Below are 24,508 nucleotides of genomic sequence, written 5' to 3' on the forward strand. Positions count from 1 at the left end.
CTGTGCCTCCCAAAAAGCTAGCATTGCCTTGAAGCACGAAGTCCTGTGCTTTGGGCATGCTGCTAACACATCCTCCCCCTTGGTACCCAACCCACATCCACTATGGCTGAGGGGTAATACTCAAGGAAAGGAGCTACTATTGCAAAGATTATGGAAGAGACTAAATGTAGCAATTCAAAAGGTAAGTCAAGGGAATTACAGGTTTATACACTTGAGTTCATCACCAATATCGAAACACAGCTATCCCCAAGCACCCAGCAATCAGTATCTCTTCGGATTTCGAACCCACAGCTACTGACTGCAGGTGGCTTTTAGGTACATCTGGTGTGCAGAAATTATTGCTCAGTCACACAAAGGGTTCTGAAGGGAAACGTATTGAAGACTCAGCTAGGAGCAGAATAGTAGAGAAAGAGTTCAGGATTGCAACCATTGCAACAAGTCCACAAAACCAGCTAAAGCTGACGCTGTCGAGTTTTAAACCCGGCGCATTGCACAAAGGAGTATGATTTTTTGACCCTGATATATTAAGAGATCAAGTCAAGTACATAAGTGAATTAAAATAATAACGCAGCAAGTGAAAACAGAAGGAGAAATACTGATCTCAGATTTGGAAAGAAGCCAGAGAAAGTTCCTCCCAGCTGATGGCTATCGAGAGTGAAACCATCAGGTACACATTAATTCCAGAAAAGGCCAAAACACACTTGTTCCAACACATTAACTCTACTTTATTCCATACCCCTGCTATGATCCTAATGGTGTTGCAAGTCTTTCCTTTTCCTTCCTCAAACGGAGATTGCATCATATGATTTTACAAATAACACATTTCAGCCACTGAAATAAAAGGCAACAGAACAATCCAAAACTCCAACAGTGCAACATCCATCTGACATGTGGAAAAACATGCTGGAACAGAGCGAGGAGCATGCTTTGTGTGGCTCTTCAGTCACCCATAGGAAAACCCCATCACGACAGCTGCTGATGGTGAAAAGGACTTCTTGCTTTCTCCAACTCCAGCAGAGAGAAGCTTTGGCTACCTATTAGAGCTGTGTTTTGGGTAAGGATGGGGTATTTTGGAAGTGTTCACACCCAGCACTCTCCCTGTCTTACTGCATGTGTTCTGCACAGCAATCAAAGCTCCTTCTGTTTGGTAAGCACTGTTGGAAACAAAGATCTGTTTGTGCCCTGGTTATTTCATTAGCAAGGACCCAGGTTTCAGGCAGGTGTCCATTCTGGCACACCCTGGGAAGAATTAGAGGCACACTTGAGTTGTTTAGATGTGCTTTAACAAAAAAAAGGAAAAAGCATTTTGCAAATTTAATGTGATGCTCTAATGCAGACCTGGCATGGCCCAGTGTCTCCTGCCTCAGCAGCTGGGCTCAGTGGGGGCACTTCAGATTCATCCAGGTTCAAGGGAGCTGTAAGGAAGGTATTCTCATGACCAGGCTTTGATTCTGCTGTTAAGAGTACCTTAGGAGCTTACTTGCCTTTAAGGAGAGCACGGAATACGTGTTTTGCTCCACACCTTTCAGCCACACAATACACTGGGCTTGCCATATGTTTGCTTTCCCAACGCTATTCATCACCATAGGCACCACCAGGGAAAAGGATGCTGTTGTGCAGTGCATCAGCACACACTCCCTGTTAATCTGATCTCTCTAAATAAAAGAGTAGCATACACTAGGGAAAATGTGAACTTAATTCAAGCAGGAAGTTTTCCCACTGGCCATCAGCAGCCTGAACTCCCAGAGCAAGGTTCCTGTTTAGTGCACTGCTCCATAATAGGGCTATGAATGTTTAAGTCTCATTTACCTATTCATGCCCTTCCTGCAGCAATACACGAGGAAATGACCTCTGAGATACACACGGCCTTGCCTCCTGCATGCCGAACTTACTTGCTGAACTGTTGATTCCTAACTTCTTGCAATAGTGATACCCTGAACTCAGCCAATGCTTGAGCTGAAAACCTGAGCCTTCTGGAGGGGAAAGAGCACAGACATTTAGTACAAAGGGAATAAATTTCAACCTCACTTAAGATATACCAAGGCTGGATGTGGTCCTGGACAACCTGATGTAGCTGTTCCTTCAGGGAGGACTAGACGACCTCTGAAGGTCCCTTCCAACCCAAACTATTCTATGATTCTACATCAACTTTATTAACTCTCCCATCATTGTGCAAGAGATCAAAATTGGAGGTGGTTTTACTGGGGTGCTTTGGAAAACCAATTATCTGCTTTTAGAAGAAGAAAACCCCAAAAATCTCAGGGTTTCAATTCTGCTTGTCAAACTTCAGCTATTTCCTTAACCTCTTTGCTGAGGAAGTGTGAGTTTTGGGTGCGCTGCCTATTTGCTGAGAAGGAAAAAAAGCTCTTTGACAAAATAATCATTTTTGCAAGCTGCTGCACTGGCGGGACAGAGGTCTGGGATTTGGCAAAGGGAAGTATCCGCCTTACAATCTGATACCCACCACCACACCAGACCACCACCTGCAGCCCGATGCCCAGTGCAGAAAGGAGGAGGGAAGGAACAGGGAGCCATTAGAGACTGGCTCCTCGCCATCCCACATCTCCTTTGGTGCACTGGATCAGACCCCACAAATAACTAGCCAAAAAAAGAAAATCTAAAAATTGGACTCAAAGGGTCTTTTTAAGCACTTTAATCCTTTCGCACTGACTGTTCCCAGCGCGTCCAATCCTGGCACCAGATATTGTGCTGGGAAAATCCTACTCCCCAAGCCAAGGAGTTAAAGAGAAAGCTGCTAATCAGCTAAATAGAAGCTGGAATCTGTTCATATGAAAGTCTCTTTTTTTTTTGTCACCTGAGGGACATCACAGTGTTCCGAAATACACTCTTGACATCATTTGGCAGACGGACCCATCTCATCCTACATGATTCATCCCTTAGGTTATTTTTTTAATATCAGAAAGTGAGCTTTTAAATGCCAAACTCATTTTGCGGGTGGTGGTGGGGAAGTGGAAGAGATTCCAAGTGGTCTCGCTGGGCCGTACACCAACTGCGTCCACCAAATGGCTTAAAAAGAAAGTCTTCCCATGGAGCTTTCTGAAACAAAGCAAACTGGCAGCCATATCCAACTATTACCTAATATTTTGTTCCTGAAGTTCATGCAGGCTGCTTTTGAAACACTAGAGGAGAAACAAATTCTAGCAGGTCCAGATGTAGGACAGCAGGATAGAAGTAAGCTAATTTGAGATGGGTTACAGATCTTGGTAGTACCTACCTTCTGTCTTTATTGCCTGTTACAAGCATGTTTGGAGGACTGTTCTGGAGGTTGACACATGTAAAGTCACCTATGGAGTTGCCCATCTTCTTCAGGCACTGACTTGTTTCCAGATTGTAAAGAAGAATCTGGTAGAAAGAGAACAAACACTGGCTAAGTTTAGCAGGCACACAAGTACATTTTGCTGCGGTGTGAAGTAAAGCAGAGTTCTTACCATCAGAGATGGTAAACAACCAAGATACAGAACTATCCCTGTTAAGAAGGGCAACAAAACCCTCAGAAAGAAGGAAATCAAGTTTCACAATGGAGTCATCAAGAATCGAGAAGCAAGGGTGCAAGGCTCTTGCCAACCACTATGAGAAGGTATAGCTCTCAGGCAGGCAAAAGAAGCCATGGGGATTTTCTCCAGCTCAAGTTTTTAAGGCTTCCATGGAAAAGCAAACAGTTTGTTCACCAATTTTAATATTTGAGAGAGTAAAGGTAAACAAAATTACCATTTTGAAGGTTTAGACAGACGGACTCTGCAAGAAAGATTCAATCAAATACAGCAGAAATGGAAGAGCAGAACTGAACAAACACCGCCACAGCGCTGACAGGCCCTGCTGATGGCTTCTGTACAGATCACAGCACAAACAGATAAACATTACATCTCAAGTGGCAGTTCAGATGGGGAAGGAATAAAAACAAGTCTGATTTAAGCAACATCCAAGATGACTCGACCAGAGCCTGGAAGAGGGTATGTGCTCTCTCCCATCTGCTCAGCTGCCTCTCCAGTGCGCAGTGATCAGTTTACTCACGTTCACTGTCTCTCCTGTGGGGCCAGATGAGGTTCAGTTATTTGGGCTTTTCAATTTAGCAAAGCAAATACTTTTAGAAACAGAAAAAACGTACTGGTCAAAGCCCATTGGAGCTCAGCACAGCACCTGGGCCTCCATAACCCCATAAACATCACCAAATTTCATGGTGATGCTCCTTTAATTTAAAAGAAACCTATGACCATGAAAAGAGCAATGGGAGTTAAAACCTCAGAAAGAACTTAGGGCTTCCAGGGCAACATCAGCATGACTATGTCAAGGATACGTCAGTATTCTTAACTTGTACTTTTCTTATCATATCCACATGCAGCTTAATAAATATTCCACTATCTGTAAGTATCATTTCTACATTTGCCACAACAGCGGTAGTGACACAGCCTTTTACTTCCCATCTCTGCAATTTCAGTAAGCATCTGAAATGTCAAGTTAAGAGAGCAGGAGGGAATCATTTTGTGACAGATGCCTCTAGGCAATAGGATTAAAGCTTCATAAATGTCTAGGAATACAGCAAAGAAAGGCAGAGAATTTGCAGGTTTCCTCCACCTGCTTCTTCTCCCAGCTAAAGAGCAGGCACAGTGTTATTCAGACATGTTATCAGCTCCCTGCTAGAATCAACACATTCATACCTGACTTCCTCAGTTGCTTGTAATACTTATAATCTCCCAAGTAGTTCCCTTTCCCAACCTTGTCTTTGTGAAGCTGCCTCAAGCAGCAATCTTTAGCATGCAATTTTTACCCTCAAGACCCTCAAAATTAAAGCAATTTTACCCAAGCTCTGTAAAGCAAGGCAGACTCCAGCTTTGCAGGGAGACCCTGGACATAAATGCGGCTAAAAACAAATTTAAACTTCCACAGCTATGAAAAAGTTGCTACAAACCGCCTGAACACATCAGTTTTGAAGGTAAAGACCAATTTACAACCTGTTCTCACTTGCAGCACAGCTTCCAAGAGCTCACTAACCAAACCCAGAGATAATGACGTTCTGGCAAGGTACCTTGTGCAGTTTTCAGTGCAAAGGAAATTAATATCTGTGCCTGGCAACCAAATTTCTCCTCGGAAAGTTTGGAACAAAAGACAAAGTCAATAAACTGCTGAATTCAACTTAGGAACAATAAAAGCTCGGGTCAAGAGCAACATGTTCCAGCTCCCAGTTGAGGCTGTGAACCAGCCCTTCCCAGCTGTACACTGAAACTCCAGAGAGGGACAAATGCTGCTTTCTCCAAAGTCCCCTGGGGCTAATATTTAAAGTGAACATCCATAAACTATTAATTTCTCTAAATGCCCACAGCTCCCATCTATCCTATAAACATATGATACATCCTTGAAAATTCAGTTATGGCCGTGAAAGACTACAATGAAAAATTGCTTCCATACAGCATTTAAAGACTCCCCTGTTTTACACACTGGGGCAAATATTACACCTTCTCCTGCTTGAATGCTCCATTTTAGACCTGTGGCAATCCTCAATGCAGGTAGCACCAGCCAAAGTATTATTTATTTCTTCTCACGCAACTTGTAGGTAGGCACCAATCTAAAGTGTCCACATTTAAGGATGAGAGTGTAGAAAAATAAAGGTTCAGATCCACAAAACTGGAAGGAAAGATTCTGTCTTATCTTCTACCCCCTGCAATTCCTTCTTTCCCCATGTCAGTCTCCCTTCTTTTAAAGGCTGTTAGGTTAGTTTTGACGCACGTGTGTGTTTGTAGCCAATAACTTCTATCATTGGAAGAAAGACTCTCTTTATGATTTTCCACATCCAGGTTTTGCCCATCTTTAAACTCAACTTCTGTCTTGAGTGATTCTATGGTCTGCAAATGAATTTCAAAACCTCACCCAGACAAACTGACAGGTAAAGAAACAGAAAGAACTCGGAATGCTTCTTGAAGTGTGCATAATAATTGCTTGAAGACAGGGGGTTTAAAAGCACACTGATGACAGTCATGAAGTTGCTAGAACACTTCTGATGAGCTCTCCCATAGCATCCCAAGGCAACAAGGATTTTCTTTACAAAGGCCAAGGAGAAATAATGAAAATACCTGGTCAATAGGGACTTGAAATAAGGGCCTGCATGTTAAAGGGCAGATAAAGCATAAGATCTTTAGGAGGTTTATAATCCTATAATGCACACTGCAAAGGGATTACCCTTTTAAAGGTATTTATAATCCTATAATGGACAGCCAAGCCCAGTGACCTAATAGGTATTGAAGTGAAGGTAAGTGAACCAAGAGCATTTGGGTGTGAAATGAAGTGCCCTGGGATAACACGCTAACGAGCATCCTTCCCCCAGAGGGACTGCAGGGACACAGGGGAGGAAAAGCATTAAATACTCTGTGCAGATGTATCAGGATCTAATGCACAAATAAAAAGTGTTACCTATTAACATTGTTCAAATGAAAAGTCCAAGTTACTGGCTGAGAGCCAGGCAATCTCCCAGAATGCTGAATAATTCAACAAGCCAGAAATAGCCAGAGTACCTTTACCATTATGTTTAGTTAAAGACCACAGAGATTAGAAAACACATTATCCATCTCGGAGGCGATTCTTTCCATGTTACAAGTCCCTTAACAACCTTTACCATCTCCCCCTCTCCCTCTCTCTCTTTTAATAAGGCTGAGCAAATGGGACTTCATTTTATCCGATTGCCACAGACTAGAGGTATTAATTATTCATGCTCATACTCTCTCTTTTGTTAAGACAGTGCATTAGACTAATTTTCCTCTTTACTGCTTGAGCTGGGCAAGTCTGAACCTGTGGCCACTGTTCATAGATAGATGCACCAAGAAGCTGGCAAACTCAGGAGACCAGGCAGAGGAAGAAAGAAGTTACTGTCTGTCATGAAGCTGCTGAGCAGTGAGTATGAGGAGCTCTCTCTAAGTGCTGTCCAACTCAAACCGGACGACTAAATTAATTCACAAAGAATTAAAGTCTCTGTAGCCAGAACAGCTAAGCTGTGAGCTTTGTTACATCTTGCAGCTAAGTGAGGTCAAGCGTGGTCGATGTAGTGTGGTTGAGATACTTCCAAGAAAAACCAAGGAACTGAAGGAAATGCTGTTGATGGAACTCTTCCATGCATGTCCAATACCCCAGCAGGTGTTTTGGGATCCTGTGCTGTTGGAGATGTCTTTTTTGGATGGAACATTAAAACAACAAATCCCCAAGCACTTGTTATCAAAGAGCCTGTGGTACTTTCAACAAGAGCAGGGGTGTTCAAACCCACTGTCCTGGCTGAAAGCCAGCAGACAACTGCTTTGTGAAAGAGCTGGTTTCCTTCTGCAATCACATTTCTGTTTCTTGTCAAAAGTTACCACTGAGTAAGACCTGAGAATTGGGCACAGCACTCTATTTACAGTATATGTAGTTATTATTTAGATGAAGTATTGAATGGAGTATCATAAATATTGGCAAAGAGCATACTGGAAAACCACACTCAAAACCTACATCCCTTTCCTTACCAAATAACCACTTGAAGAAGCACTTTCCCAGAGAGAACTGTCTAGGAGAGAGGTTTCTGCCTGTCATTTTAGAGACAGAGGATTAAAAGAAAACATTAAAAGAACACCCTGAGCTGCTCAAAGAGACAGAGACACAAGCAGCAGCTTTGGGAACAGAACTTCCATTTAATTTCAGTTTTCTCCCCTTTTCCTTCTGCCCAACCCTCTGCCAATTAGAAAAATCCTCCCAAACCATTGCCTGAACACAGGCACAATACACACAAACATTGCCAACAAAAGAAAGGGTCGTGAAATTTCAAGTCCACCATGAATTAAAAAGGATCTGGTTTTTGCACGGGTCAAACCCATTCAATTCAAAGGGTATCTACAAAAGCAATAAGGCTATTTCACATGCACTGGCGGCAGAAGTCAGCCAGTTGAGTACAACATATGGTACAGACTGTGGCAAGTTTGAGTTTTATTTCTCAAGTGATGTGGAAAAAGGATATTTTCAAAGTTTACAAGCCTCAGGGGCACAGTTTCCCCTTGCAAATGTATTGAATTGCCTCCTGTAAATGTGGCACATAGCACCGCAACAACAACAGCAAAATGTGACTGTTAACAAATGCAAGGTCAGCGCATTGATACTGGTGCGCAGAGATAAGTGTTCTGGCTCCATAAATTTCAAGATGAGCTAAGATTTAAAAGGAGCAGCTGAGGGAGACAGACAAACAATCAGAGAGAAAGAAAAAGAGTAAATCATACACAAACCAGGCAGTAAAAAATAAATAAATAAATAAAAGCAGTTAATATACATGAATAATGGATGTTTGATTTAAAAGCAGTTTACTCCAATATGATGTAATTTTTGACAATCAGCCAGAGAGACTATTTTGCAAGTTCTTGCCAGAGAGAAGTCATTGTGTAAAGCTGGTAACACAACCATTTCTCTGAGCATGTGGAAAATTGACTTTCATGCCATCCTAAAGGTGACTCTAGGCTGGCAAGGAAGAGCTCTCATTTCGCATGCACTGAGCTGCACCAAGCAGCCTCAAGCAATGCCTAAAGACCCACGCAGAGGACTGGGAAAACAACAGGGTCTAAGCAGCTTGCAGCAAATCCAGCAGCACAAAAAGCCACCATGCACACTGCCCTGCCCTCCAAATACATACATCTGCTGTAAAAACTACACTTGAAGCTAAAGGCAAGTGTAGCTTGGTTTTTCCTTCTAAGTTTTCATCTGACTGGAGCTAAAAAGTGCGACTCCAAGCTGGTAGCAAGAAGCAGAGCCAAGCATTGTGCAAGCAGGCAGCGTGCGAGCTTAGGCAACGTGACTCTGCCAATGCACCTGCAACCCTTGGTGTTCCAGCACTGGACACTGCCTCAGCCCCGGCTGCCAGCCTCGGGACAATGCCAGCCTTGATGGGCTTGTGATGTGGACAGATGTCTGCTAGGACCTGGAATGAGGTCACCAGACTCATTTGACTTGTGCCTGAAGGCTGATGCAAGAGTTCAGGTACCCAGAGATGGAAGGATAGCATGTCTGCCCACTGAATCACCGCTCACTAAGAAACCATGCACTGGTCCAGAAACACATTTTGCCCTAACCTAAGGATAGGGCAGGGAAAAGGAAGGCAAGGTAATTCTTAATAACCTGACTGAATTCTTTTGTTTTCATTGATTATCCCCTTGAACATCCATGGCACACCCCACAGCTGGGTTTTCAAACCCTAAAGTAAGTACCTAAGCAGCTGTGCCCATTTTGAGCCATTCACATAAACATACAAATATAAAAGCAGAACATAGAACCATAGGATGGTTTGGGTTTGAAGGGACCTTAAAGCTCATCCAGTTCCAAACCCCTGCCACGTGCAGGGGTGCCTTCCACTAGAGCAGCTTGCTCCGAGCCCCATCCAACCCAGCCTTAAACACTGTCAGGGATGGGGTATTTTTAACATTAGCCAATATGAAAGGGATTCTTTTATTTTTAACTTGCAAAATTAATTCTGGTCATTTGCAAACACAGCAAAAGCCAAGATAGCCAGTTGTCACCCTTCAGCAAGAGAGGGGTTAATCCACACATCATGCAAAATTTAGGCAAGGACAACTTCTGGTCTGTCTATAGACTCAACTTCTTACAGTGGCTGACTTATAAAAGTTATACAGTTCAGATCCTCAGAAAGAAGAGTTCTGTCTCTCCTATATGGTACCAAAGAGTTTATAAAGAAATAGGTATTTAAAACACCTTTCACCTGCAAAGATCTGCTAACCCTCCCCAGTCTTACAGCTCCCCAAAGAGAAACATCTGGGCAAGTCCCATACATTGCAATTCAGTCACCAGTAAGAGCTGCACTTCTACTGGTATTAAAACCAGACTTCAGAAAGATCAATTAACTGAAAACTGGACTATACACAAGGGCCACAGTTTAATAAAACTGAAAAACCACCCACTTTTCTTAAACAAGAAAAATCAAGATAAAATAATGTGAAGTCTTTGGAACTCAACAAGAACTCAACAAGCCAATGCAAGCTTATCAGTTGACAAAGAGGAAGATCTTAGTTAAAATAAGGTGCAAGAAAGATGTAACAGCTTATATAAAGCAGCTCTGACCTAAATACATCATCCAAGAGAGACTGTAGAATATGAAACTCAATTTAAAGGATTATTTAAAATTTGTTTTTCCACTTACTATTAATTCATAACATCCATTTCCAGCAGTTAATTCTACTGGATACACTCACATTAGCAAGGAGCTGAAGAACATTGTGGAACCATTAAACACAGAAGCAAAACTAGGCATCATTTCAGTTGATGATGATACGAGACAAATGATGTTGAATGCCATTCATCAAGTACAAGCCAATCAGTAGCTCAAAACAGATGGAAAAGCAACAGCACAAACAACTCCCAAGTCATCCCATTTCAAGATATCCAGCCTTCTGTTTCTAAGTTGGAGTCTCTAAAATCATTACTATCCTCCCTTCACGCCTCTCTTCCCCATCTACCTGTTCTGAAGTAAGGTTCAAGTTTGTGCACAAAGCAGCCAAAACCACAGACATCCTCTGCACTGCGCCTTATAATGCATGTAACATAGCAGGTATGAAGCATAAAAGCATGAGCTTAAAATGAAATCCTCTTCCACGCTAGAAGAAGCTTCTTTAGTAGAAAACCCATCAAAATCCTCCTCTGTTGATTATTTTCTCTCAACAAAAACTGTTGAGTATGTTAAACAATTTCAACTAAATCTTAATACAGGAGAAAGTTGGGTTTGTTCCCCCATCCCAAGAGGGTAAAGCACTTATAAATCTCAGAGAAATAATCCACAAGCAGAAAAGCTCACCTGAAGCTACAGAGGAGACCAGACTTACTCAAAAGCAGATGGTCCATTCAGGGAAGCTTATAAATATACCTATATATACCTATATGCCTAAATATATAACTATGAGAAAAGCTTCAGTCACATCCTACAATCAGTGAGATAATTGCATCAGAAATGAGATGATGTTAATCCTGACAGTTACAATGTTACCTGTTGACGAGGTTCATATCCTGACATGAAGAGGACCCAAGCCAGCTCTAGTTTACATCTGTGCATTTAATTCTACATACAATGCTCAGACCCAAAATGCAAATGTGTGAATGCCATGACTTTGTGATGCTGCTGCAGCATTGAGATCCTGGGTCTCCAAACTGCATGACACAGGGTAATATGTTATCTGCTAGGTGTCATCCTTCAGGGCATGTCCAGTGGATGTCATTAGCATCACTTAAGCTTGACAGGGAAAGCCAGGGCTAGTGGTTCTGGTCTGTATTACTAGCCGTGTATGAGCCTAGGTGGGAAACAGATCTCAGTATTTCAAGACTTTGGAATCTAAGGGAAATAGTACATTCCAAGTGGGGTTAATACAGCTGAAATAGCCTTCACTAGAGCAATTTCTCTTAGCTTAACATAAACCAAAGTGCTCCAGGAGTGCTAAACAGATCAGCTTTCAAGAAATGGCATCATACCTGGTTTGCCTAATAACGTGAAAGTTGGACTCCTCACAAATGAAGCATTCCATTTTCCCCTCATTCCTGCACGTGTGCCTCTCATCTAACAGCAGGCAAGTCTGCCACAGACTTGATGTTTTCTTCCTCTCCAACATAAAAGTTCTTACAAAATGTGTGCCTCAGATCTCTCCTCTGCTGTCAAGTTTGGTTAAAATTAGACAATGATTAAAAAAGAGGGGAGGAAGGGAGGGAAAAGGTGGGTTTCCTAACTATATTTTGATCAGAAAGCAGGTTACCAGGCAGTAGCACTGGATTGTGTGCTTAGAGTAAGGAAAAAACATATCCCTCAGGAAAAACAAAGAAAACCCCAAACTGAGAAGCAGCAGCAACCCAGCCAGCAGCAAAACAGGGCTGGAATTCTCCATCATCCCATTTCCAAGAGGGAAAGCTCTTTTAAAGCCAGACTGTCAACTGGTGACCACAGTAATGAGCCAATGCAAAGTCCCTTCACGTCTGTGCGAGGCAAAGAATTATCATAATAGACATTAGTAATTAATTTCCAGTGTGATGTCAGCTGGTGCAGCAATGCCAAGCGAGTGTCCTTGTCACACACAGCCTGGCCACCTCGGTCCCGTGTCCCTGATCAGGATGCACGCTGCTGCACTGCTTAATACAATCTGCCAGCAAACACCAAAGAGTTCAGAAGTAAATTAGGAATTATGTCCGGCTTTACAGAGTGGTGCTCGGGGGCCTAAGTAGATTTCTCTATTCCTTTATGAGGCACCAAAGGCAATGACCGAGGCAATGCCCCCGAATGAGGCAATTTTACCTTCTAACCTCCCACCTCTGTAGGGAGAAGAATTGGATTAGGACAGCAAAGGAATTAATAAAGACAGCATGGCCTCGCAGCATCTCTCAACCCTAAAGGTATTTATGGTGGCCTCAGCATTTCCCTAGTGAACCTGAATTTTAAGGGGGAATTAGATGCAGCTGGACACATCTATTCCTAGCACAGAGGTACTTCTAAATAAAGCTTTCTAGTGGCTTGCCAAAGAAAATGCTGCATTTTTACACTACACACCACAGCTCTTTTCATCTGGGTGCTCACCTCCTGCTTCTTTCTCCACCTGCCTGCAGCACTCTCCTTCCCTCACTGCTGATAGCACATCACATGCCTAAAGTGAAACTACAAAACTTGGAGTGAAATGAGGGAGTGGAAAAGTTAGGCAAGATGTAGGAAAGGGACAGAAACTCTTTGCAAGGCATCTGGGAACAGGTCTTTCTGCAGGTCGGTCCCTGTCCTGGAGCGGGGCTGTGTCCAGGCTGCTGCCACCAGCTGCGTGGGGTTTCAGGTAGGATTCTGATCCCTGCAAAAATTCAATTATTTATGCTACCTATTTGGGTATACAAGCCCAAAAGAGCCCCTCCTGCAAGCAGAGAAGTTTGCCGAGAGCTGCATTAGAAGTATGCCTTGGCCACAAGTCTTCAGCAGGGTTACAAAACCAGTTTGGTTTTCAGCTACCCTACCACTGCCAAGATGTGCTGATAAAAGCAGCACAGTGTAACACAGGGGGCTTCAAATCTATAATTATCATTTTGCTTCCTTTAATACAACACTCACACCATCCTCACCAAGTTGGAAGTAGCTTAGGTTACTCAGGTGCAGAAAAAGCAGAGACTGCACATTTGCATGTACAAGGCTGGAAACACTGCTCCGGATACCCTCATCAGAAAGGTTGCAGGATGTTTGGGTTTTTTGGGCTGGGTTTTTTAGGTTTCGGGTGGGTTTTTTTCGGGACAAGTTCCCCCTAAAGGACCACTGCTGTAGCATACATGAGACAGGACTCACTGCGGAGCAGAGAATTAAAAGTATTCACAGTGAACCAGTTCCTTTCCTCTAGCACACTAGAAGAACACTAACAGAAGCATCAGATTATGGCACTAAAAGAATGCCTGCCCTCTACTGTCAGAAGCTGAACAGCAGGGAAGGAAATGGTCAGAACTCCTTTTTTTTGTTAATTACGAATGTATAAAAAAATCTTAACAAAAAAATGTCAATACCTGGTTGGGCTCATTCAATAACCAGCCAAAGTTTTTGACCCCAAAGGCAGCTTCATGCGCAGACACATCGAGACACGTCACAGGCTGACCATAGACAGAATGGAGAATTTTGCCAGGATCTTCTCCTTTCAGGAGATAGACGATGTCTTCGGCAGCTGCTACCGTCACTGGACTTCCCCCAACATCTGGAACCAGATTAAGGAAGTTGACCTAAAAAGAGCAGACTTAATTTTTATTACAGCCAAAACTTCCTTTTACATCACTACTGCCACTTGCTAAAGTGAGCAAACTACTGATGTGACTGCAGCAATCTTGGACCATTCCAAGTATGGACTAATTTCAGACAAAGACCAAGTATCAATTTTATTTCTGAACTTCTCAAGTTTAGCTCCTATGATGAAATGAGGCTGGATCTTTAGAATTAGTCCATTTAAAAAAACTAATCAGAATGTACTACAACAGAATACACCAAAATGTCGCATCAAAGAAAGGACCAAGAATTAATGGAGTCATTCAGATGAAGGACAGAGAGACATAAGGTTAAAGCACACAAAGCAAATACCGTGGCTAGAATGTTAATATGGTGCTCCAGAAGTGACAACACATTCATGCAACTAATGTGGAATCATAGAACCACAGAATGGCTTGGGCTGGAAGACAGCTTAAAGCTCATCCAGTTCCAATCCCCTGCCACAGCAGGGACACCTTCCACCAGACCAGGTTGCTCCAAGCCCGGTCCAACCTGGCCTTGGATATAGTTGATGCTTACCCTGCAATCATATATATATCCTAAATTAGCAGAAAAGTCATCACAGGACTCTAGAACAGTCCAAATATCAGCTCCCTATTTTCTGCCACAAGACCAGAATGATGTTGCTCTTCCCACTTCAGTAAATGGCTCAGATGCTGTCTGGAAAGTGTCACTAGAGGAGGGGTTTAAAGTCCTTAACAGCACAGTTGATTTCTAACCCAACCTTAGAAAAAAGCGTGGCGTCCTGAACATCTTTTACATGTGGCACACTGACCTTTCACAGCAAGCAACATACTAGAGCAAAATGGATCCAGCTACAACGGAGTGCATGGTGGTGTTCTAACACTGTTACTGGGAAACCTCTTTAAATGTTTGGGGATTTTGTTGATTTAAATCTTGTAAAACTGACTTAACTTTGAGGATTACTCAGGTGCGGCTTAAATCACAACTTCATACCCATCAGTCAGCTTCCTGCAATAGGAGAGAAGCTGCCTTGCCAATTTATTCCTACACACTTCCTTCCCCTTTCAAAGAAATGTGGATGCTCTGAGACATAATCAAACTTCAGAGAATGGGACGGCTTCTGAGTGTTAATTAAAATAGTCTCAAAACTTGAGTGACAGAAGGTGCAACCTGAAGAAGCTGCACAACTAGTTACAGCTTCACAAGTGATGCTATTAGCTCGTCTGCAATATCCTGCCTCAGAATTAATCAGAGCGCGTTGATCTGGAATGAGACCTCGAGTTTTAGCTCCAATTCTACGCGAGAAAACTGATTTACAAAATGAGCCAACTTAGTTTAATGTTGACAAAAAAAAAAATTATTAAAAACAGCCAACCTCCTGCACCATATGGACTTCTATTCATTTTCACTTGTAGCTTCAGCCAGCATTTCACCCTTGCTCTTCAGTGATGAAAGGCTCATCCATTAACCTGCTTCTAAATCATAGCCTCTAGCTGATAACGCTGTTGTCTAGTTCTTATAAGATTTTCCTAAGATCCCTCTTAACTGCACCAAAAATAATGAGTGCATCAGGAGCTCCTGGAATGGAGCTGGAGACTCACCAGTTTCTGGATGTCAAATGTTGCTGTGGTTTGCCAGAATCCTCTGTCATCAGGGCTTTCCACTTTGACCTCGAAGCCAGATGCCGTTGCTACCACTGCACCCTCTGAACCAAGAGCTAGAGCCTGTATCCTCTGGTTGTGCTGGTAATGATGGATTGGCTCCCGCCCGAACATCAGGTTCCAAATGCTAATTGTCCCTGTGTACAAAAGATAATCGCTGTGTTATCTCAGAATTTAACTGAACTTCAAAAGAGCATTGAAAGATGTAAGCTTAAAAGCATTCTAATGGAAAAAGTTAATATACAGAAATGAGACTGTAGGGCAGGAAACCAGAACTTCAGGATGCAGCACAGCACCATGTGACAGGTTCAGAGGAAACTTTCCAAAATCACATGCTCTGGCATTAAAGGCTCTGTTGCTCTCTAAATAAATCCTAATTTTTGACTTTCAATAAACACTAGTATCTATTTTGAGGAAGACTGCCTGACTTCTCCCACATCACCACGTTTGGAGAAGATCAGACTTAAACACATACCTGAATTCTTGTTCTACTATATATTTGCCCTCCGTGGTCACTAAAAATAGTGAGGAAGAGCCCACATCCAAAATGAAGTCACACTGCTACACACAGAGGAGTTTTTAAGTGAAGAATCTGAAGCTCTGCACACACAGCAATAGGTCAGGGACTTTAATACCATTCTTAACTGTTTACAACCAGCTCCTGATCCTGATGCTCTGGGTAAACAGAAAATGCAGAAGAGTCCAAAAAGCTAAGGAATACAAATCCCAAAGAATACAGGAGTGTAAGCCAAAAGACAAAGTGTTTGCAACTGCATTCTTCCCCAGCATAGATCACCAATACTTGATTTAAAAGCGTGGTACATTAAAGCAATAATCTGAGTAAGAGCAACCCGAAGCAATCAGGGAGTGTATTACAGACCAGAAGGGCCAGACAGAATTGCAGACTTCTGGGCCACCTTTGCACTGAATTAACAGAGAAGCAATCTTCAGATGTGACAGACAGGGCTGGAGAAGCCTTCCTTCTACTTGAGCCATTAATGATGAAATGATTAATGATAGCTATTCCTTCAGAAGGAGACATAAAAGCTCTGACAGACAGCTGTGGATGGGCACCAATGCCAGTTTGCAAACACTCCTCCTACGTCCCAAAGGAGGTGAAGCAAGAGTGTGGTAATGAAACTGCACATAGTGAAATGGTATCTAAATGAGTTTAAATTGATTTATGTTAGCTTTTGTAAAGATTATTTGGTATCTGGAAAGTGCTACCAATGTGAAATAATGCAGATAATCCTTAAGATCCCTGTCTAATGGCACTCCCACTGAATATTTATATTCCTCGCCATGGGAATGAGGACCATAATGGGGACCATTTTTGTTTTATTAGGGATGAATATTTAAATTAATCTGCTATTTGCCTAAACAATTAGCTGCCTCTGTTTGTTCACACAAAGCCAAAACTGCAATTAGGCTTCCATCAAAAAGATAAGGCCCAACTAAAACTGTCCCGATGGAGTCGTAAGGGCTCAGAGCAGAACTTCCCAAAATGACTTCTTAGCATAATGGTAATTATGTTAATTGCTTGAAAGGTAAATAACTGCTGAACGGGTTTGGAAAAACAGAATGCAAGCTCACATCACACATACTTGGGCTTAACACAAGTTAACCAATACAAATGGACAGCACAAGCTCGGATTCCCTCTGCAGCCTGGTTGCTTTGTGCCTCCACAGTGAGTCCTTGGCTCCAAGCTGAGACAAAGGGAATGGGTGAAGTCACACCTCCAGCACAGCTGATTTAGACAAGCAAGCAAAAACCCATCCATCATAAAAGACTGCAATGATTGCAGATCATGGGTCTTAGAAGTGGACTTTTTCATCAGATGAGGAATATTGCTGCCAAGCCTCTCCGTATTTCCAACTGTTTTGCAGAACATTTAAGCCAATTAAAGGCTACTTTTGTGAAGAGGAAAAAAGGAAGGTGATTTGCTTTTGTTTGAACATCTACGTGATGAGCATTTTGCTGGTTTTAATGGTGTACTAACACGTGAAAGTTCTGCAAAATACCCCAAAATACTCAAGTCAGAGAACACTCTTCTGACCATATGAGCAAACTGGGAAGCCCAGAATTCATAGTTCTGCTCTCTAGAACTGGGCAAGAAAGCCATTGTTATCATGTTCAATAGTAAAAATCTGTCCAAAAGATCTAAAACACAGTGTGTGCAACATCTGATCCACAATGTGGTGTGAAAACATTCTTGGTAACATCAAAAAGAACCAAGTGACTTGTCAGGGCACAAGTTTAATCTGTTTAATGAAGGAGCACAATATACGGAGTAAAAAGGACTGTTCAGGAATGCAAAGAGCAAGAGAAAGACCATTTTCTTTCATTAGGATGAACAACTATTTGCTTACTAAGGTGTTGCTTTTCCCCTCCTCCAAAAGACTGTATGATTCTATATGTACATCCTCCATCTCTTTCTTGCTACCAGTTGGAAGCTTCAGCTACTTGCATGCCAGGACCTTCTGTGGGAAGGCACTAGTGTCAAACTAGGTGTACGCATTCTTGTGTGACAGCAGGAAAACATTATCAAGTTTTACACAGAGAAAGCAAACGCTGCACTGTATTAATCAATAGGTAAAGTTACCATCAGGTCTAAAAGTGCTCTTCAGAATACTCTGTATTTCACTGCAGAAACAGCAAGATGTATTTATTAGCATGCAAGCCTTTGCAACAGTCAATCATGTTTGTGTAAGAGCAGGACAAAAAAGCCACCATTACAGTTAGTTATCAGTATAGCAACATAAAAAATATTAGGCATAAGATTTACCAGTGCAGATGAGATCACTACTTTAGAGAGTCTATCTTCCTGCCTCCAGCAGTGACCAGCACTTCATTTCTAAAGCAGTATCTTTGCTAAGGTGAAGTTAAGGTTACAAGCATACAGTATCTTTAGTATCTGGTTTTGGTTTTACTATTGTATTCTTAACAGCATTAGAAAGCCATTAAATCCCAGTTATAAGCAACACTTTCTCAGCATGCTGAAATCTGCACCACAGTTGTGATTATTCCGATTGAACTCTAACAGTAACTCCTCAAACTCCTCGATTCAGAGTTTACAGCTTGCTTATATTACATCTTGGCTCCAGGAAACTAGTTAAGTGCAAGAAGCTGATGAAGATGCTGTAATTGCTGACGCTTAACACGACAATCACTGTACCAGTTGTCTTGTTTATCAGTTCAGCCAAGGTTGTACAAAGAATTCAAAATTCTAACCCAATATCTTGCTGAAATGTGCCCTCATGAGAGGTCCATTTATTGCAATTCATTCTCAGTTGACAGGTATTTGGATAAAACATTTATCTATAAGACTACTGTGCCTTACACGATGCACCACAGATCCTGACTGTACTCCAGCTTCAGTAAGCATCAGCCAGTATTACACATCTCTTGCTAGATCAAAGGTGAATGGCTGGAAGCTGTTCTCCATTAGTGCCTGTCTCTAGCTATTCCCTTCTTTGCAGCTGGAAGCACAAAAGACATCCTGAAAGAGCAGCTGGGTTTTACATCTGTTTTCAGACAGGTTTCTCTCTGGTATAAAAGGCAACACTTCTGCCACCAGTATCTCTTTTCCTATAAAATACTCTAATCCTGTAACAGGGAAAAGCAACATAAAGACAGGCAAAAAAAGGATCATAGACTGGTTTGGGTTGGAAGGGACCTTAAAGCTCACCCAGTTCCAAACCCCTGCCACGGGCAGGGATACCTTCTACTAGACCAGGTTGCTCCAAGCCCTGTCCAACCTGGCCTTGAACACTGCCAGGGATGGGGCAGCCACAGCTTCTCTGGGCAAAATCACGTGTGAAATCACATTTGTAAATCACACGTTAAATCACATTTGTCAATACTGTATTGGTTGTGTTTGCCAGTGTCATACAGCACGTCACAGCAGAGCACAGCCGCCCGCTTGTGCTACCTGCTAGCAGCAAACCTGCCTAACTGGAGGGAGGGCTGTGCTTTGGTTTGGAAAACGCTACACACAGCTCCTAATGACCCATTACATCAGCTCTTCCACATTAAGACAATAGGGCTAGCAGTTGCTGTCAGCTTTAGAAGAGATGTAAAGCAACCTACATGTGCTTTATCTGGGAGGGAAAAAGAAAAGGCAAAGGCAGAAGTCTGTATATTCTACAGCAGGGAATCCAAGCATGCTCATGGTTTGCATGGTCATTCACTTCAGATTCTGAACACCATTGTGTGGTACGGCCAGAGCTGCCATCTACATTCAGAAGCCGTTTGTGAGTAGCAGCCTTGCCTGTGCATCTTGATTTAAACAACACAAAACAAAACCTCCTGAAAGCACTTCTTACATGTATTCTCCTCTTCCAGTTGGGAACATTAATTCATTTCCTTAGAACTTCCAGCTACCATCATACTTCTATGGAGTACAAACAGTAGATGTAATACCCAGGTGGAAAGGAGCACCAGCCTGAAGTCTTAAAACTTCTACTGAATTGTGACTTTCTCCAAGCAACATTTCCAGCCAGAGAGACAACCGACATACAGTTGTTCCTTAAGCTCAGCAGACAGACGCTGGGTGTCCATGAACTGGAATTTTACATGTTGTATTCACTGCAAGGCCGTTTCTCAACTTTCAGCAGATCCAGCAAGCTACTTCCTGTACTCAACAGCGGGAGACCAGACCGCAGGCATGAGGTGTGCCTTTACCTTACGATAACCACATCAGCTTTCACCAAATGTTGTCATCTTTTACCTCCACCACACCATCCCTGTACAGTCCCATAGGAAACACACATATGACAAAGTCTGTGTTTTCTTCCCAACTTGGGCACTTCAGAGGCAGATATCCCTGACCTAATGTGAAATCCTATGCCATCTACCCAAACCAGGACTTCTGCATTCAAGGCCATCTGCACATATCCGATGGAAATAAATATACTACTTCCTTCAAAAACTTCTCCCTTTCTTTGAGCCAGCCTCTTTCCCAGCTGTCCTACAGCATATCCTTGCACTCAGGAGAAGGCACCAAATGCAATACTCCCTTTCCATCTTTGCAGAGAGGGTACAGAAGGGACAATACCTGTGAGCAGCTTTAAGGGCATGAGAATGGACAAGACAGCAGATTTCCAGTCCCAGAAAGTAACACTGCCAGAATTCCCTTCCTGGGGCCTGCCAACAAGGACCAGCACCTCTGATCCCTGCAGAAACCACCTTCCTTTGCTCATGCTGCTCTTCTGCAACTTGTGAAGTACCACAAACTCCTCCCAAGAGGTCTGAAAGCTCTACCGTGAAGGGCAGCAACTCAGCATCTCCCTGCCATGCCTACATGAGTATGAAACATAGCACTTAAGAAAGAGATAAAGATCCCAAAGTATGTTCTCTTGTCGCAGCACACTGTTTTCAAGTCAAACTATGAGGCTCCGAGGACAGAGGGGGAGAGTGATGGCTGAAGTAGACTGCTGTTTCCCAAAAGCTGTGGCTCACAGCCAAAGCCAGGCAAGCATGGAGCAGATGGAGTCCTGGCAAGGCCTCTACTGTCCCTGCATTAGCAGCATCTGCTCATTACCCAGAACCCTCGCCTGCTTTATCTAATGCTCCAGGAAAAGCATTTTGATTTGATTCATTTCAGTTCGGTAACGTGCAACACAATTAGTGGTAAAATCAAACTGGAGCACTGCCAGTGCTGACAATAGGAAACAAGGCAGAAGAAATATGAGGCCAGTGGGTTGGAATTCAAAAATCACAACTGTGGATCAGGTTGCCAAGTCCCGTTGCCCCAGGTGTACATACAGTGCCCCCACTGAGCACTGGCATGGGCAGAGGGAACTTCATTTCCCCCCCCCCACATTTTTCTCTCATTTACCTCTCCTTGTTTCTCAGAGGCTGACACTGTTGGAAGCATTCACCAGAAGTCACAATTCAATTTTACTTTAGTACCATCATGGAGTTACAATTCACTCTGGATGCAGGCATCCCAGGAAGACAAATCTTTCTCCTTGCTATATTTCATCTGCCTCGGGAAGCATTTGCTACTACGGAACCAGCAGAACAGTGCTGTAAGGCAGGCACGGCGAGAGCAGAATCTGCCTGTTAGCTCTTCCCTGTGATCGGGTGCCAAGGACATCGCTGCGTGAGCTCTGTTGAACTGGGAGAAACTGATGTTATCTGAGCAAGTCTGCGAGCCAGGGATTCGACAGAGAAGTCTAGACTCTTTGCCTGACAGCACCACCTCCAACACTAGCAGATGGTTTCTCTGTGTTAGTCAAACTTACAAACAAAGAGAAAAGGGAGCTGGAAAAGTACAACAAAGAACAATCAAACACATTATCTTCAAAGTCATCCTCTCCCTCCCCAAGCTGAAAATCATTCTCTCCACCAAAGTGTAAATACACACTTCCAGCTTCCAGTTAGTCAACATTTCTAAAACCAGCCTTTACAATTCCCTATTCACATAGAAACTAATCTATTCTGACCAGGCTTCTCAAATCAGAGTAACTGCCATATCACAGAGCCCATTAAAATTTCTACCCAAAAGAATAGAAGGCACTAAGGTTTATGCAAACTAGTTTAGTCACAGCACACCCAGGACTGACACAAGGAATATGACAGATAAAAACCCCAGACAAATTATTAGTTTAGTCAGTGGGAGACTAGAAAACAAACAAAAGAACCTCATTGTTTGGTACAGTGGACAAAAAGCCAACACTTAAAACTATCACAGTTATAATTTCCTATGACTCGGAGTCTTCTGTAATAGCAGACTTGCTGTTGGCAGAAAACATTGCCCATCAACAATTTTTAGCCACAGAAAACCATTGCAGCATGATTCATGCTAGAAAAACAGCTAAGGATGCTGATCATCTCAAACCAGTTGTTTTCACATATAAAGCATTAACTTTACTTCTAAACTAAACCACAGAGATCAGAGATTTAATTGGCATTACCCATCTTTGGTTTTGTTTTCACATACAGACATGCCAGGATCAAAGATAAAAGGTGTACAAGCACCCTAACTTTATTCATACCCAAGGAGAGGTTTTCAAGTGTCAGATCATACATTTTAAAGACAGATGATGAGTTGAATTCTGTGAGCAAGTCAGCCTAGGATCCCAATTGGCCAGCAATGTCCAAACCTGACTTTTATAATTGCTGTTTCCACAGCCAGTTGGTCTCTTGTTGCCCATTACAAAAACATCTAAGTGTATTTAAAACAAGGATTTTATTAAGGTTTCATTAAATATTAGGTCAAAGTATGTAATAACCCACCACTGCAAACCAACACTTCAGTGAAGAAAATGTGCATCCATACGCTACGCCAAGAGAGGATGCAGATTAATCACATGCAAGTTTACCAGTATTCCCATCACAAAGCTCCACAGCATCCCAAGGGAGTTTTGGACAGAGGAGAAGGCTGGTGGAAGACAATGTAATATTTTTATAGCAAAACAAGTTATTTGCTTAAGATAGTTTGGCTGGATGACAGCCTGGCACTCCAGCTTTGTGTAGCAGTTCCAGTAGGAATTAAACATCAGTTTTAATGGGTGCTATGTTCCAATGCCTCCTAATGCATTTAGGGTTATTGGCCAACTTTCTCACATAAAAGCAAGTGTGTGCGTGTGTGTGTGGAGACAGGATTACAGACACACAAAAAGCTGAGCACAGCTGCTTCATTTTTGTAAAGCCCTTTTTTTTTTCCAATAGGGAGGAGAGTTGTGGTTACTTACCGTCCTCGTAAGCTGCTACAGCCAGGGAGCTGTTTATCCTCACAAAGGAGACATGTGGCCGAGGTCCAGCATTACCAGGACCATGCACTGCTTCCAGGATGGGGGCTGTGTAGTCCCAGGTGCGAGTGTCCCACAACCTCACTTCTCCTGATGTGTATCTGGAAAAGAAGGCTATTGTTCATCCCCAAACATCTGAGAAGGGGAACTGCAGGAGGAGGGAGGAAGAAACAAAAAGCATCTCAAAACCCAACACCATTTACAGCTCCTGGAGTGATTCTCCTCCTGTTTACACACACACTCTGTACACAAGCCCATCAACTTTGCTCATTTTATTCCCATTTACTGAAGGTAACATCAAGTCTACTAAGACAGTAAATCGGAGCTACAATGACACGACTGAGCTACCACGTGTTACCAACCATCAATATTAGGTTTACAACCAGAATGCAAGTAGAGCTGTGCTCAAGGGGAAAAAGGCAATCAAGCAATGAGTCTAAATTACACCATGGGAAAACTTCAAACTGCTTCTTTTTGGTCTTTAAAAATCCGTGACTGTGGTCGGGCCAAGGAAAGGCTGTTTAATCAGAGCATTTATGTACATACACACAAGCACTCACACGCATACACCCATCCAACCCACTGCTCTTCATAGAAACTTCCTAATGTCTCACCAACAGATCAGATTTGCCTACATCTCTGAAGACTAATTATTTTATTAATACTATTAAGTGCTGTCTTTAGAATGAGCACTTATTAGAATAGAGTGCTGCCTTCTCTGCAGAAGGCTCTCTCAGTGAAACATCAGAAAATCCTGTAGTTTAGCATCAGTTTGCCAATGAGAACGTGAAAAAACAGAACTACACTTCTCAGATAATACTGAATGTATCTAAATGAACAAAGGTTTTACACAGCAAGCAACACAGAAATGGTTCTGTGCCATCTTTCCTGCGGCACACAACATCCTATTGAAGAACAGCCCGCCACACAAAACTCTGCTTCCTCTATGTCACAGAGGACATAGGAGAGGGAGGAGAAGCTCCCTCTAAGACTGGTCAAAGAACACAGTACAATAGCTGTTTGGAACAGTTCAGTAATTAAGCTTGGACAGAACTGTGACAATCAACACTGTCAAACAGTCTCAGATGTCTTTCTCTGTTATAGCTGAGACTTGGATTCTGTAGGAAAAAGCAGGATGCTTCCTGCCCCATCAGCTTCGTGTTTGTTCCCATCTTTTGCGGGTACAGTATTTCAGAAGAATGATCCTCATAAGCCTCAAAGATCTATCAGTGAGAAATCTGGCTGTCCTATAAGGGGAAAAAGCAAACAGTTATTTACAAGGGAGGTGAAGTGCTTAATAAAGATTCAGAAGATGCTGGACTTGGACTCAGGTTACCCAGTT

At 42.6% G+C, this 24,508-nt stretch overlaps 1 protein-coding gene across 3 annotated transcripts in view; it reads right to left on the reverse strand.

Annotated features, from left to right (window-relative positions):
- FBXW8 (F-box and WD repeat domain containing 8) overlaps positions 1 to 24,508 on the reverse strand; it is a 55,074-nt gene that overhangs the window by 4,146 nt on the left and 26,420 nt on the right. For all 3 annotated transcript variants that reach the window (XM_065692729.1, XM_065692727.1, XM_065692730.1), the window contains exons 5-8: positions 23,110 to 23,267; positions 15,349 to 15,545; positions 13,534 to 13,743; positions 3,236 to 3,363 (exon numbers count right to left, since the gene is read on the reverse strand). In XM_065692729.1, the coding sequence (XP_065548801.1) occupies positions 3,236 to 3,363; positions 13,534 to 13,743; positions 15,349 to 15,545; positions 23,110 to 23,267 (693 nt within the window). The remainder of the gene's footprint in view (positions 1 to 3,235; positions 3,364 to 13,533; positions 13,744 to 15,348; positions 15,546 to 23,109; positions 23,268 to 24,508) is intronic.

The sequence above is a fragment of the Lathamus discolor genome, chromosome 12 (assembly GCF_037157495.1).
Source record: "Lathamus discolor isolate bLatDis1 chromosome 12, bLatDis1.hap1, whole genome shotgun sequence".
Lineage (NCBI taxonomy): Eukaryota > Metazoa > Chordata > Aves > Psittaciformes > Psittacidae > Lathamus > Lathamus discolor.